Source organism: Urtica dioica, chromosome 9, assembly GCF_054948205.1.
Source record: "Urtica dioica subsp. dioica isolate 48M chromosome 9, U.dioica_male_clone48M_v1_H2, whole genome shotgun sequence".
NCBI classification, from domain to species: domain Eukaryota; kingdom Viridiplantae; phylum Streptophyta; class Magnoliopsida; order Rosales; family Urticaceae; genus Urtica; species Urtica dioica.
In genome coordinates, this window is record NC_142764.1 from 8,323,983 (window position 1) to 8,339,124 (window position 15,142).

Sequence of the window (15,142 nt, forward strand, 5' to 3'; positions counted from 1 at the left end):
ATTCGTTTTATGCTCGGATTTGTGACCAGCCGCCCCTCCACGACCAGCACCGAGCCGGCCAGCCCCGTTGCAGCCCCTCCGACGACCAACCCCTCCGGCGCCTCCACTGCAGCCCCTCCGACGACCAGCCCCTCCGTGACCAGCACCGAGCCTCCGCTGCAGCCCCTCCGACCAGTCCCGAGCCTCCGCTGTAGCCCCTCCGCGCGACCAGCCCCTCCGACGACCGGTATTTTTCATAATTTTATTAGTATTTTGATTAGAAGTTTAGTTTATAATTAGTTAGTTAGTTTATAATTGATTTGTAATGAATTAGTTAGTTAGTTGAAATTAGTTTATAATTGATTTGTAATTAATTTATTAATTGAAATTTGTTCTAATTAGTTTTAGGTTGTTTAGTTTAATATTTACATGTTTAGGTTATTTAGTTTTGATTAGTTTAGGTTAATTGAAATTGTCAAATTGAAATTGTAATTAGTTTAATAATATGTTTCGGTTGTTTAGTTTTGATTAGTTTAGGTTAATTGAAATTGTCAAATTGAAATTGTAATTAGTTTAATAATATGTTTAGGTTGTTTAGTTTTGATTAGTTTAGGTTAATTGAAATTGTAATTAGTTTAATGATATGTGTTAAATTGTTAATCATGAAATTAAAATTAGTTATGTTATTGTATAATGTAGTTTTATTTCACACATTTTTTTATAAATGAGTTGAGATTATTGTATTTTTGTTGTAAACGAGCCACAGAGGTTCTGTTTAGGGTTTAGTTGATTATTAGGATAGTTTTGGATGATTTGTATATGCTTTTAAATGAGTTTGCAGGTTTTTGGTTTGTTAGTATTATAGGGGAAACTCTGCCGAAATTTAGATTGAGTTTCCAGTCTATTATTCTCAAAACCCTAATTTTTTCAATTCGACTTCAAATAACATAAAATTCATAATCTCATCTTCATTCATTGATCTTCGTCACGTAGCAATAAGTAATCGACTTCATTCGTCTTCGTCACTTAGCAACAACTCTTAATAATTGTTCTTTTTCCCTTTTGTTTAGCGAAATCAATGTCCAATCCAAGTAGAGATTGGATCACCGAGAACAATCGGTTGTCCTTGCAGTATAAAATTAGAGTTAATGAATTTATCCGCGCTGCAAGAAGATTTCCGAACGATAATTACGAATATCGATGTCCTTGCAAGCCTTGCAACAACGTGAGATGGCACGACATTGGGGTTGTAAGGCATCATCTGCTAAACAAAGGTGTTGTTACGTTGTTTTATTGGCTTTATTTTTTAGTGCAAGTGGTATGGAAAGATGTCGAGAGTTATGTTTCCACTTCTGGATTGACATCTTTCCTCGTGTGTGCAGACAGTATATCAGGCAAGTTTCCAGTTTCGACAGATTGCTTCGCTGGTGACTTATTGCTGAGTTATTGCCTCGCTGCTGTCTTCATTACAAGATATCTGCCTCGCTGGAGCCTTCATTGCAAGATATTCTTCGCTGCTATCTTCATTGCACGAATATTCACTTTGATGGAGTCTTTACTTTGTGATATTCGCTTGAGGCCGGGTAAGGAAACCCGAGATATCTTCCAGGATTGTCCAGCTGCTATAAAAGCCATGCGCTCTCCCTTAGCAGACTCTACACTTTTGATCAAACACTCAGAACTCTTAGACGTGCAAGACCGGCGGACTGGGAGGCTGTGTGTTTTGGTCTTGAGTGGTGTATTCTCTCAAACACTATTCTACAGATTGAGTGTTTGTGAGAGTTGGGTTCTTGTGCTTTTCGTGATTGAAGGTTCACGTACTACTGAAGACTGAAGGTCATCCGAGCCGGGAGGTTGCTCAAAGAGTGGAATTGAGACGGAGCTCAAATTCAGGGGGAGTCCCTGTCTAGGTGATCACTGGTAGTAATAGTCTCTAGGTTTTATTGATTTGTTGATTGTAATCAGATATAAACCTTGTGTGTACTATTGACTACAAGATAGTGAAAATCCTTTCCACTGGCAGCGTGCCCCCAGATGTAGGTGTGATTCACCGAACTGGGTAACCATATCCTGTGTACTTTGTTTATTGCACTTTTTATTGTTTATCCATATCTGTGTTCAAGCAAGTTGTCGGACACATTGTCAACGCATTGTGTGCGACATCTTGCCGTTGCAACTAATCAGAATTTCAATTGGTATCAGAGCGGGCACCTTGATCTCTTAGGTGGTTTCCTGTATTTTCTTTCTGATTGCCTATTATGGATAGTTCCCAAGAAGGAGGTTCTGTCAATCGTCCTCCAGTACTCGACGGAACCAACTATGGATATTGGAAGGCACGCATGACCGCCTTCTTGAAGTCCATGGATAGTCGAACATGGAAAGCTGTGATACATGGGTGGGAAGCTCCTGTGACTACAGATGACAAAGGAGCTCGTACTGGAACAAAGCCCGAGAAAGACTGGACCCTCACTGAGGATGAGGCGGCCCTTGGTAACTCCCGTGCTCTCAATGCTATATTTAATGGTGTCGATAAAGATGTTTTCAGGTTGATAAATACTTGCACTACTGCCAAAGAGGCCTGGGAAATCCTTGTTGTTGCCTATGAGGGAACTACAAAGGTCCGGGAACAAAAACTTCAGTACCTCACAACCAATTTTGAAGCTCTCACGATGCTTGAGGACGAAACTGTCGCTGAGTTCAACGTTCGCATTCGTGATCTCGCCAATGAATCTTATTCTCTCGGAAAACCAATGACAGATGAAGACCTTGTTCGAAAAACCCTGAGAGCTTTGAGCTCTAGGTTCAAGATGAAAATCACGGCCATTGAGGAAGTCCATGACCTAAAGACGTTGAAGTTCGACGAGCTAATGGGATCTCTCATGACGTTTGAGCTCTCTCTCCCTAAGGTGGAAAAGAAACAAAAAGGAATGGCCCTCAAAAGTTCTGTTCATGAACCAAGGGATCAGGTATATTCAGACTCTGACAATGATATTGACGATACTATTGCTATGCTTGCAAAAAACTATGGCAGGGTCATGAAAAGACTCAACCAGATGAATGGGAAAAATGTCTCACAAGATGTCAAGGACAATTTCCAACAACGTTTCCAGAAAAACACTTATCCTCACAGGAATAGTAAAAGTGGTGAACGGAATGGGAAAGGCAAAGGCATTCAGTGCCACGAGTGTGAAGGTTTTGGACATATTTAGAAGGAGTGTCCCAACTTCCTCAAGAAACAGAAAAAGGGATACAACGCTACTCTTTCGGATGAAGAAGATGAAGAGAGCGACTCTGATCAGATAAGTAATTTTGTAGCCTTTACTGCTTCTATCCATACTCATGAGTCTACTAATAAATTTGGTGAGTGCTCTCAGAAATATGTTCTTGATGATGAACTATCTGACGATGCTATGAATGAAGCCTACAATACCCTTCACAGCAAATGGGTTGAGGAATCCCAGATTCTAGACAAACAGAGTGCTCTCATCCTTACCTTGACAAAAGATAAGGCGAGGCTTCTGGAGACTATTGTGGATCTGAAGAAGGAAGTCAGTCGTCTGAATGGCGAACTCGAGCACATGACTAAAATTGTTAGAATGCTGAATTCTGGGACTGACAGCCTTGACAAAATCCTCAACATCGGCAAACCCGCGAAGAACATGAAGGGACTTGGATACACACATGGAGCTTCATCATCCCAGACTACGTTCGTTCCTCAAAAGCAGACTAGCCAGAAGTCACGAAACTTGCCTCAACCATCTGGTAACAACAAGTCTCATGACATTTTTCAATATCATCAATTTGGACCAAACAGGTCTCCTGTCAACAGACCTCGTTGGGTATGCCATTATTGTGGAAGGAAGGGACATATCCGTCCTTTCTGCTATCGTTTGTATGGGAGGAATGTCCATCAGCACAGGTCCATTCACAGAAATGTCTCTTCTCATCAACAACCTGCTACTCGACTGGAATGGAGAGTGAAAAATACCTCCTATCGTGCCAATATTGCCTACACCTCTCTGAGTGCTTCCACCGGGAATGACTGGTACTTCGACAGTGGCTGCTCTCGCCACATGACTGGGGATCACACCTTCCTGACCAACGTAAAACCTTACTCCAACTGCCATGTTACCTTTGGAAATGGAGTCAAAGCCAAAATTGTTGGTAAAGGTCAATTAAACTATCCTGGTATGTCTTGTTTGACTGAGGCTTTGTTGGTAGAAGGACTTACTGCTAATCTTATTAGTATTAGTCAACTTTGTGATCTGAATTTGCATGTCAACTTTACTCGTGATAAGTGTGTGGTGATTAATGAAGATCAGGATGAACTTATGCGAGGAAACAGATCTCGTGACAACTGCTATATGTGGTCCCCCGTACCAACAGGCAATTGTCTCTTGACCAAAGTTGACGAAACCAAGCTGCGGCATCAAAAGCTTGGTCATCTAAATCTCAGAAGTATGCAGAAAATTGTCTCTGAGAATGCTATCATCGGTGTCCCAAACCTGAAGATTGTCGAAGGAAAAATTTGTGGTGAGTGCCAGATTGGGAAACAGGTCAAGAAGTCCCACAAGATGGTGCAACATCTTACCACATCTCGTGTTCTGAAACTTCTCCACATGGACCTGATGGGACCGATGCAGGTCGAGAGCCTTGGAGGGAAGAGATATGTTTTCGTCTGTGTGGATGACTACTCCAGGTACACTTGGGTTGATTTTATTCGTGAGAAATCTGATACTTTTGCTGTTTTTGAAGCTCTATGTAAGAAGGTTCAGAGAGAAAAAGGAGAGAGCATAGGCAAAGTGATCAGAATCCGGAGTGATCATGGGAGAGAATTTGAGAACATGAGCTTTGCTAAGTTTTGTACTGAAGAAGGGATAGCACATGAGTTCTCTGCTCCTATCACACCTCAACAAAATAGAATTGTTGAAAGGAAAAATCGAACCCTTCAGGAGATGGCTAGAGTAATGATGTTGGCCAAGAATATTCCACCACATTTCTGGGCTGAAGCTCTCAATACTGCCTGCCATATTCACAATAGAGTTACTATTCGTCCAGGTACTTCCAGCACTCATTATGAAATATGGAGGGGGAGAAAGCCAAATGTGAAATACTTCCATGTCTTTGGTTCGGTGTGTTATATTCTTGCTGACAGAGATCCACGGCGTAAATTTGACCCGAAAAGTGATGAAGGTATATTTCTTGGATACTCTAGAAATAGTCGTGCATACCGTGTTTTTAACAAACGCACTAAGACTATAATGGAATCGATAAATGTGGTGATAAATGATGATGATCATGATGTTACTAACAGTCCTAATGATGAGGATGAAGTTTTTCCCAGTAACCCAGATGTCAGGACAGATGCTGATAACCCCTTGGACGACATCTCCACTGGAAATCCAAATGTCAGGACTGATGCTGATGACAAAGTTAGCGACATTGTTCCAGATGAAGGATCCCCTCCTGAGACTGAACAGAGAATCCCTTCTTGAAGAATTCAGAAAAATCATCCTGCTCATGAGGTGATTGGCGAAATCAGTGAAGGAATAAAGACTCGTCCAAAACCTCCTGTTAACTACCGGGAAATGATTGGTAATCTCTGCTTTGTCTCTAAGATTGAACCAAAAAATGTTAACGAGGCTATTGATGATGAATACTGGGTTAATGCTATGCAAGAAGAACTGGTTCAGTTTGAAAGAAACGAAGTCTGGGAGCTGGTTCCTAAGCCTGACAATGTAAATGTCATTGGAACTAAGTGGATTTTTAAGAATAAATCTGATGAACATGGTAATATAACTCGGAACAAAGCTAGACTTGTGGCGCAGGGCTATTCACAGGTGGAAGGCGTTGATTTTGATGAAACCTTTGCCCCTGTTGCGAGACTAGAAGCTATCAGACTTCTGCTTGGCATCTCGTGTCACCTGCAATTCAAGCTCTATCAGATGGATGTTAAGAGTGCTTTCCTCAATGGGTACCTGAATGAGGAAGTTTATGTAGCTCAACCAAAAGGGTTTACAGATCCCAGCTCTCCACAACATGTCTACAAACTCAGAAAAGCTCTCTATGGCCTTAAGCAGGCCCCTCGTGCATGGTATGAAAGACTGACCCAATTTCTTGTGCAGAATGGGTATACCCGAGGTGGCGTTGACAAGACCTTGTTCGTGAAAAAGGAGAATGGAAATCTCATGATAGCACATATTTATGTTGACGACATCGTCTTTGGAGGAATGTCAAGCAAGATGGTGGATCTTTTTGTTCGACAAATGCAGTCAGAATTTGAGATGAGTATGGTCGGCGAGTTAAACTACTTTCTGGGCTTTCAGATCAAACAAATGAATGATGGTATCTTCATTTCTCAAAGTAAGTATGCCAAAAACTTGGTGAAAAAGTTTGGCTTGGAGAAATCCTCTCACAAACGGACCCCTGCCGCTACTCACATCAAACTCGCTAAGGATGAGCATGGAGAATCTGTTGATCAAAGTCTCTACAGGAGCATCATTGGCAGTCTTCTTTATCTCACTGCCAGCCGACCAGACATAGCCTACTCAGTAGGTGTTTGTGCGCGCTATCAAGCCAACCCCAAGGCTAGCCATCTGGCTCAAGCTAAGCGAATCATAAGGTACATCTCAGGAACTGCTGATTTCGGTTTACTGTATACCTATGATACCTCTTCTACGCTTGTGGGATACTGTGATGCTGACTGGGCAGGTAGCACGGTTGATAGAAAGAGTACTTCTGGTGGGTGTTTCTATCTTGGAAACAATCTCATCTCCTGGTTCAGCAAGAAGCAAAATTGTGTTTCCTTGTCCACAGCTGAGGCTGAATACATCGCTGCTGTGAGTAGTTGCACTCAGCTCCTCTGGATGAAGCAGATGCTCGCTGAGTATGATGTTGGACAAGATGTCATGACATTATTCTGCGACAACATTAGCGCCATCAACATCTCAAAGAATCCTGTTCAATACAGCAAGACCAAGCATATTGAGATCAGACATCATTTTATTCGAGATCTTGTGGAAGAAAAGAAGATCAAACTCGAATACATTCACACCGAGAGACAGCTTGCAGATATTTTCACCAAGGCTTTGGATGCTAACCGGTTTGAAAATCTCAGATCTTCTCTTGGGTTATGTGTTATTGATCAATAGCAATTATTGTTTATCGGAGGATTTTTTGATCTTAACTTATGTACTAATCCTTCGCTGATTCTTGTTCATGTTACTGGTGTGTTTTTTTCTCTCATGGGCCCATGTATCTGGTTGGCCCATTCGACTGATTTGCCGGGCTAAAATGCCAAGTGTTGTCTCTCTGGGCCTAGGAACGATCAAGGCCCACTTGAAGTCGCGACGTCGTTTTTCTTGCCATGTTCTCACTCATGCAGACGGTTACTCTTCCGAGAAAGAAGGGGAAGTTATTTCCTGTTTGAATTTCGAAATTTCCTATTCTTCTTCGGCGCTCTTAAGATTTGTTTCCCGAATTTGCTTTCTTACCCATTTTGACAGTTATCTTTGTGGCAGTTTCCCTAAAATCTTATTCAAAATGGTTGGGACAAGAAGTGGGATCAGTAATACCACTCCGTCAGAGAAAGCCACGATGAAGAAGAAACATGTGGCCACAAAGAAACCTGGGGCTGAGAGTAACATGCATGGTGTCCGGGTTCGAGGTCTGAAACCCAGCATACGCGCCGATGGTCAGGCCGGAGGTGCGAACACTGGGTCATCGGTTCCTCCTAAGAACCAATCTCTCTCTGCCGCCAGAAGCGCTATTCTGAAGAAAGCTGCCCTCTCCGTCGCCGACACACAGGAGAAGCAAGCTCCAGCAGTTCCTCCTCTGAAAAGGGACAAGACGATGCTGATCGCGAAGAAGAAGTAAGGTCTGGAGAGTCCCCTATTGAGAGCCCCCATAAGATTGTTCGAGGTAACCCTAAAGCTCCTAATATCCCTGATGATAGTTCTAGGGATAAGAATTCGCGTCCTGATGTTCATGAGCCTACACCTGAGGATGTCATTGGAGGGATGATGGGCCTAAATAAAGATGTCACGAAAGATGTGCCCACATCTTCCCTGGGGCTAAAGAGGAAGGGAGACCAGGTTCAGGAGGCTGCAGAGGACATTCTCGCTTCTCTAAAGAAGAAGACTCAGAGAGATGAGGATGTGTGCTTATCCACTCTTCTGTCTGAGAAGAGGAAGAAGAAGAAGTGTCCAGAAGAAAGCTCTTCGGCTGTCCCCATCCCGGCTCAGAAAAAGAAAAAGAAAAAGATGGGCATGATCAAGAAACGAGTGAAGAAGTCGGCCCAGACTCCCTTGTCTCCAGGTGTGGAGGACCAAGTTGTTGAAGAAGAAGACTCTGTAATCCCTCTTGGTTTGGGAAACAAGAGGTCTGTATGAGGGCAAAAGCTGCCAAAGAATATCCCTGCTGCTCCCATGGATAATGTCTCCTTCCACAAAGAAGACGGTGTTCTCAAGTGGAGATATGTCTATCATCGCGCCATTTTTCCTGAAAAGGAATTGTCCACTGAGGCGCTGAAAATTGATGCCATTATGGAGCTTCTTCACGACGCCGAGATGCTGAGGACTGTCACTGGCATTGGTGTGTTCTATCCGGCGCTGGTTAAAGAGTTCATTGTTAATCTCTCTTCTTCCTTTGATTCTCCAGAAGACCCAGAGTTCAGGAAGGTCTTTGTCAGAGGTCACTGTTTTGAAGTCTCTCCTGATGTGATCAACAAGTTTTTGGGCCGTGGGAAGATCATCACAGCTGATCGAGTTCCTTCTCTAGACGTCATCGTGCAAGAAATTACTGGTAATGAGACCAAGGTCTGGCCCTCAAAGGGAACTTTGCCCTCTGCCGAGCTCACTGTCAAGTACTCTGTCCTATATCGCATTGGCATCGCCAACTGGGCTCCCTCCTCTCATGGGTCCAGCATCACTGCAGATCTCGCTCGGCTCATATTTCAGATAGGTACTCGCTCCTCTTTCGACTTTGGTGATTTTGTTTTTGATCACTTGGCAAAACATGCCAAGTCTTTTGCAGTAAAGCTTCCCATCGGCTTTCCCTCTCTTATCACTGGGATTCTGCTTGATCAAAACAAGAACATCTTGAGGAGTTCTGATGTGGTGGGTAAGCGTCCTGGTGCCCTTTCCTTCAGTCCCAAATTATTTGAAGGGAAACATGTTCAGGATCTTGTCAGACCTTCTGGCGAGACATCTGACGCACCTGCGAGCAATCTTCACTTGAGTTCCATGTCTGAAGATGTTCAGAGAAACGTGGTGAAGGAACTCCTTGAAGAGGTTGAGATTCTGAAAAAGACCATCGAGACTCTCTCATCCAGGAAAGTCAAGTGTGAAGCTCTTCTCAAAGACCTTACTACCCCGTGCTCGGCCACCTCTTCTCAGCCAGGTCCAGCCACTGGGTCTCATGTCTCTGAAGCCACTGAAGACTCTGTTTCTGAAGATGATGTGTATGTCTCTGAGAATGATCAGGATACTGTTGGTTGATTCGTTTCTGGTCTGTAATATTCTCTTTTCTAGACATCTTTTGCTTCTATTCCTTTGTGCTTCATACTGATATGTTTCGTTTTGGATACTTTGTAAGACAGCTTTATCGTACTTTTGTCTGTTGAATGATATGCTGTTTTTCTCTAGTTCTCATTCCCTTTTCAGGCTGTTGTTCCTCCCTCTGTGTTGGTCGATCCTTGCCTTTGGTATCTTTTTGAGGCAATCAGGGGGAGAGGCGTCATGAGGTCATTTATTTTGACTCTCTTTCTAGTTATGACGCTTGTATGAGAACTGGTCCTGGATGTGCTTGCCTAAAAAATAGCCAAAGGGGGAGATTGTTGTTACGTTGTTTTATTGGCTTTATTTTTTAGTGCAAGTGGTATGGAAAGATGTCGAGAGTTATGTTTCCACTTCTGGATTGACATCTTTCCTCGTGTGTGCAGACAGTATATCAGGCAAGTTTCCAGTTTCGACAGATTGCTTCGCTGGTGACTTATTGCTGAGTTATTGCCTCGCTGCTGTTTTCATTACAAGAATATTCACTTTGATGGAGTCTTTACTTTGTGATATTCGCTTGAGGCCGGGTAAGGAAACCCGAGATATCTTCCAGGATTGTCCAGCTGCTATAAAAGCCATGCGCTCTCCCTTAGCAGACTCTACACTTTTGATCAAACACTCAGAACTCTTAGACGTGCAAGACCGGCGGACTGGGAGGCTGTGTGTTTTGGTCTTGAGTGGTGTATTCTCTCAAACACTATTCTACAGATTGAATGTATGTGAGAGTTGGGTTCTTGTGCTTTTCGTGATTGAACGTTCACGTACTACTGAAGACTGAAGGTCATCCGAGCCGGGAGGTTGCTCGAAGAGTGGAATTGAGACGGAGCTCAAATTCAGGGGGAGTCCCTGTCTAGGTGATCACTGGTAGTAATAGTCTCTAGGTTTTATTGATTTGTTGATTGTAATCAGATATAAACCTTGTGTGTACTATTGACTACAAGATAGTGAAAATCCTTTCCACTGGCAGCGTGCCCCCTGATGTAGGTGTGATTCACCGAACTGGGTAACCATATCCTGTGTACTTTGTTTATTGCACTTTTTGTTGTTTATCCATATCTGTGTTCAAGCAAGTTGTCGGACACATTGTCAACGCATTGTGTGCGACATCTTGCCGTTGCAACTAATCAGAATTTCAAAAGGATTTACCCCGGGCTACACAGAATGGTATCATCATGGCGAGGTCGTGCGTTCCGTCGGTCATCTTGAAGAAGTCCCCATCGGAGAAACAGCCCACCACCTCAGCCTCGATTCTGTTGACAATAGAATTGTCAAACATCGATCGTCTGAATCATCGACATGAAATCGAAGATGCTGAGCTAGTAAATATCGTTGACGATGGTGAGGAAGACGATGATGATCATGAGAAATGCATCATTTTTTAGGGAGAAGATGTTGATGTTGATATAGGTAGTAATTACGATGAATGAGAACTATCTATGTAACCACGGTTTTCCTCCGCCATATGTGAGGTTTTATAAGAAAATATATCCGTGGTGTCACCCACGTTTTTGTATGATGTTGTTCCCTTTTGTTTTGTGATGTATGTTCACAAATGTTGTTTTATTTTATACGATGTCAATTTACAAATGTTGTTTTCATTTTATAGGATGTCGACCGCTTCAGGTTCTGGTGGAGATTCGCCACAGAGACCGGATTCTCAAGGTCCGCCACAGGAACCTGATTCCCAAGGTCCTAAGAAATCAAGGGGACCAACAACCGGCTCGACGTCGGCGCGAGCAACACAGGGTGTACCTGGTGCGAAGGTGGTCAAGTGGGACCCAATAAACCAAACATTCTATCAAGAGATAAGGAAATAAAATAAAAAGGTTGGACTATTTAACAACCGTCTTGGTGCTTTGGTGAAAGCACATATCCCGCCTATGACTCGTGATTGGAGTGAAGTGACGCCCCAGACGTTGGCTGCTATTTTGAGCGCACTTCATTCCGAGTTCAGATTTGTGTACACGGATCCTGACACCGGCGAGGATCTGCCTGTGGATTGCTATCAGAATACGATTCATCAGGCTATCATTCGGAATGCCAAGATCAGGCGACGCAACCAGAAGTCCAAGCTATCAGAGAAGTTCAAGTTGGAGTTTTGTGGGAGCAAAGAAAACGCTAAGGCGGAAACACCACCGGGATATAAGAAAGAGGATTGGGAGGCGGTGGTAGACGAGTTCGCAACTGACGATTGGAAGGTACATAATGTATGATTGTAATAAATCACAATATCTTTATCAGATTGAATAATGAAAAAATTAGTTATTTGCAGAAAAAGTCTAATTGCAACAAGGAGAATTCGAAGAAGAAGAAGACGAGGTCGACTCAAGGATCTCTTTCTTTCTTGGCTCATCGTCATTTGAACGTAAGTTATTCTAATTTTGAAATACTTAATTTGAAATAAATTCAATACTTATATTTTCATAACAATTGCAGAGTAAGGATGATGGGACTTTGGGCTCTGCGTTAACGACGTGGGAGCAAAAACACCATAATAGAAAATGTGAATGGACGACAGATTGGACGAGACGAGCACATGTAAGTCATATGTGATAATTACGATTACGTTACTTATATAATAATTATTTTTTAATAATTTTTCTTATGTGTAAAGACGCGGATAGTTACTCTACTGGCGGATCTTTAGCGACAAGCAGAAGAGCAAGGCGTAGTCTTTAACCAGGACGACGCAGAGGAGCACGCGATGCTAGAAATTCTCGGGAACCGTCAAGATTGGTACGTTGGAATAGGTCGAGCGGTCCGGAGATCATCTTGGGCTATTGCTCAGGCTCAGGACGAAAGCTCGTCGTCAGGCTCAGGCTCGTCGCGGCGCCGCGTTGCAGATCCAGTGGTTGGCGAGCTCCAAGCTCAGGCGGCGGCAAAACAACTCGCTATGGATGAGATGCGGCGAGCCCAACAACAGCAGATGGAGGAGATGCAACGATAACTGTTCGCGTTCACGCATCAGTTTTCGCCCTTGCCTCAGATGTCGTCTGGCACGATGCCACAGATGCATCAGATGTCGCCCGACATGTTGCCACGGATGCCTCAGACGACGCCGTCGCCTCAAATGCATTCGTCGCCTCAGACAACGCCGCCATCAGTTTAAATGGCAGATACTCAGACGACGCCGCAAGCTTCAGCGGAATTCCAACGAGAGCGTACGAACGGTAGTGCACGAGGAGGTAGCAGCAGTTCCGGAGGAAGATTTGACGGAAGAGGGAGTAAAACATTCAAGGAGTGGTTTACAAACCGAGGAAAAGGAAAGGGAAAAGAATGAACATTTTTTTTAATTATCTGTCGTACATTATAATAATTATTGTAATCGAACAACAAATGTTTAGTTTTTATTATTATTATGAATATTAATTAATGAATTTTCTAATTAATAAACTATTTAGTAAGTATTATTTGATTATAATCATAGAATTTATAAGCATAATAAACCAAAAAAAAAAATTCAAAAAAAAAACTATCGGGTGCGACTATCCGCACCCGAAAATTGAGCGGGTAGACCTTTGGGTGCGAATAGTCGCACTCAAAGGTCAACATTCCCCGCCACATAATGGCGGGCAGGCTATTGGGTGCGACTTGTCGCACCCAATAGTTTCGTGGGAAAGCCATTGGGTGCGACTGGTCGCACCCAAAAATTTGGCGGGTAGGCCAATGGGTGCGACTAGTCGCACCCAAAGGTTTGGCGGGTAGGCCTTTGGGTGTGAAAAGTCGCACCCCATGGCCTTCCCGCGGAATTTTTCACACATCTTTTCTGATTTATGGGTGCGAATTTGGGTGCGGAAAACCGCACCTAAAAGTCATGACCATCGGGTGCGACTTTTCGCACCCATCACCTTTAGGTGCGAACTTCGCACCTAAAGTCGCACCTAAAGGTATCATTAGGTGCGACTTTTGACTTTTAGGTGCGAAAAAAGTCGCACCCAATGATGTTTTTTGTACTAGTGTTAAAGTACCTAGAATCTCTAGAGAATAAACTACATGAAGAATACTACATAATGAGGCAAAAGAAGAGCAATTTCGCTTAATATGTATTAGCCATCAATCTAACTGTTGGAATCGATCTAGGGTTTAAGAAAATAATTAACGCTTCGGGAAGCGGCGGAATTTTAAAAATTTTCTTTTACAAATAAAAACGGTTTTTACTAACCTAGACAAGTGCAAGTACATGTAATTAAAAACTAATATGAGCTAAGAAGTTTACTAACCTTTCTTGAAGCTTGATCTTTGAGAAGCTCTTAGAAAGTTTCAACGCTCGTCTCCCCTCGCAGCACGTCTCTCTTCCTTTCCTCGGCACCTCGAGCAATCACGAAAGTTTCTATCACTAAATCACTCGAAATAAAGGAATTAGTGAGTGGGCACTTTTAAACACTACGACGTAAGAACGAGTCTTGAAGTCGCAGAGCTAATCACTAGGTCGAGTGAGGACCTAGGTGCCAAAACAAGAAAAATCGAAAATAAACTAGAAAGAGAGAGAGAGAGGTGTTCGGCCAAGTTCTAGAGAGAGAGAGTCTCTCAAATCTCTTAAACTTGGATGAATGAAATGTGAGGAAATGAGGCTCCTATTTCTAGGAGAGGTCTCACCTTCAATAAGGTAGTGTCCTTTTCTATAGAATATCACATATTCATGAGCCAATTTCCTCTTTTTCCCTTTGAGATACTCGGCCAAGGATGCCTTCTAGAAGGCTTGGATTTGTTTCCATTTTTGTTCCTTGCCTTCCTTTTTGTCAACTTGGCCGATTCCCTACAGGCATGTGTGGGAAATTTGTTTCCTCTTTTTCTTTTGGCAAGTATCTAAATACATTTATGCACAAAATAAACTCTCCTATTTCTCTATAGGGTAGGCGCCCAACATGTCTCTAGAAGGAGCTTCTAGAAGCTTCTTCATTTATTCATGAGAACATGAAAAAGACCCTTTAAGAATTTTCAATAAAACTCTTATGAAATGAAATTAATTCACGAGGCCGAATGATCAAGTCATGGCCGAGTGACATTAAGTCATCAAATGAACTTGTCAAAATAATTTATTGACATTCATTTCATCCTTTGTCTCAAAAGACAAAAATACCCTTTTGACTATTTTCGTTCTCGTTTTGACTTAGCTTCCAGTTTAACTATTCCTATCGATGTGATTCGTGACAGTGACCTCATGGACCCAAATGAACAAAGCTTGAGCTAAACACTTTGACTCAAAAGTTCACAAACCTTTTCCAAGTTTAGCTTAATGCCAACTGACTCCACTAAAGAGCTGACACTGAAAATCTCTCGGTTCAAATGAATTTATTTTCTACTCAAGAATTCGACCTAATTATGATGAGCGGATCCACTGAATATTATCTATGTTTACCCTTCATGAATGTCATCAGCTAGTCGGGATTTACTAAATTACCATTTTACCCTTCTAGTTGTTATTTCCTCAACTCATTTGTCGCTTGTGAATAAGTTAGAAACAATGTATTGACGAGGAGCTAACAAGTCACATTGTTTCATCCAAAAGAGTCAGGACTCAATTTGGACACTGGCCAGTTCATTTATTCACACTCCAAGGAAGAAAGCATGAGGTGACATACATTGCATTTCAGCAATCTTGTACATGA

The 15,142-nt window shown here is 42.6% G+C and overlaps 1 protein-coding gene across 1 annotated transcript; it reads left to right on the plus strand.

Annotated features, from left to right (window-relative positions):
* The first annotated feature begins 8,405 nt into the window (after positions 1-8,405).
* LOC149384813 (uncharacterized) lies at positions 8,406-9,476 on the plus strand. Its single transcript, XM_089626165.1, has one exon. The coding sequence runs from the start codon at positions 8,406-8,408 to the stop codon at positions 9,474-9,476; it is 1,071 nt and encodes a 356-aa protein (XP_089482291.1).
* The last annotated feature ends 5,666 nt before the right edge of the window (positions 9,477-15,142 follow it).

Excerpts from the sequence above, each read along its gene's own strand:
- LOC149384813 (XM_089626165.1), top strand. The coding sequence starts at position 8,406 with ATGGATAATGTCTCCTTCCACAAAGAAGACGGTGTTCTCAAGTGGAGA.